This window comes from Thecamonas trahens (assembly GCF_000142905.1).
Source record: "Thecamonas trahens ATCC 50062 unplaced genomic scaffold supercont1.67, whole genome shotgun sequence".
Taxonomy (NCBI): Eukaryota; order Apusomonadida; family Apusomonadidae; genus Thecamonas; species Thecamonas trahens.
Window position 1 is genome coordinate 159,817 of NW_013657613.1, and position 962 is coordinate 160,778.

At 60.6% G+C, this 962-nt stretch overlaps 1 protein-coding gene across 1 annotated transcript; it reads right to left on the reverse strand.

The window, feature by feature from the left end:
- Positions 1-174: 174 nt before the first annotated feature.
- AMSG_11016 (uncharacterized protein) lies at positions 175-596 on the reverse strand (the record flags this gene model as incomplete). The annotated part of the gene is made up of 2 exons (XM_013897621.1): positions 175-185; positions 236-596. The coding sequence occupies 2 exons, from the start codon at positions 594-596 to the stop codon at positions 175-177; spliced, it is 372 nt and encodes a 123-aa protein (XP_013753075.1).
- Between the last annotated feature and the right edge of the window lie 366 nt (positions 597-962).

Below are 962 nucleotides of genomic sequence, written 5' to 3' on the forward strand. Positions count from 1 at the left end.
CCGAGAAGGACATTAATGACCGCATCCACGAGGTGTCAGGGATCGGTAGTACTCGAGTGGGTGAATGGCGGCGGCATGAGTAAAGGCAAACGCTCAATAGAGCAAGAGTCGCGCAAGACAGCGATGACAGCGTCTGCAACGCGGGAGACGAGATCGGAAAAGCTGTCGTGGCCGTTACGGTCGCCCTGGACGCACCCCCACTCAGGCAGCGAGTGTATGAGCTGGACTCGTTCACAGCGCGAGGAGTACCATGCTTTCACGTTCAGGTCCTCAGAGTGTTCAGCCTTGTGGACAGCATCCTTGGCGTGAGCAAGATCACCAAAGGCAGCGATAAGGTCAGGGCCAATCCAAGCCTTAGCCTGCTCCTCATGCACGGCGCCGGTGACACGCTCAATGATGTCGGCGTCAGCGAGCCGGGCATCCCCCCAAACGCTATTGAACGGCAAGGCTTCATGCATGAAGACAGGGATGATGACGGGGTTATTGTCGAGGGCAAAGCGCACCTCTTCCATGGCAAAGCCCGAGGCGAGGAGATAGGGCGAGACTGAAATAACAATGATGCGTGAGCCCTCAAGTAGGGCATGCACGTCGTCCATGCCACTGCACCTGACGCCGAACCAGTCCAGCCTGTCCACAAACGCCCTGACACCACGTCGTAAGAGCTCCCGCCGAACGTCGATCATGAAAGCCTTGTCGTGCGAGCCATGCGCGAGAAATACGTCATACTTCTTGATGGGGGGCGGCTTGATCGTAGAAGATGGAGCGGCTGGTGACGATGACGTCGCTTCGATTTGCATGTTCTGGGGGACTGCGGAGGAAGGGGTGGCCGAGCTGGCCGAGCTGGCGTTGGCGGTGAGCAGCGGGCGGGGGCGCTTGGCGGCTCGCCCGGGCTCGGCCGGTTGCCCTGCGCGGCGTTTGGCAGAACCCTGCTGCACTGGTGCGTGTGCAGGGCGCGGGGGGTC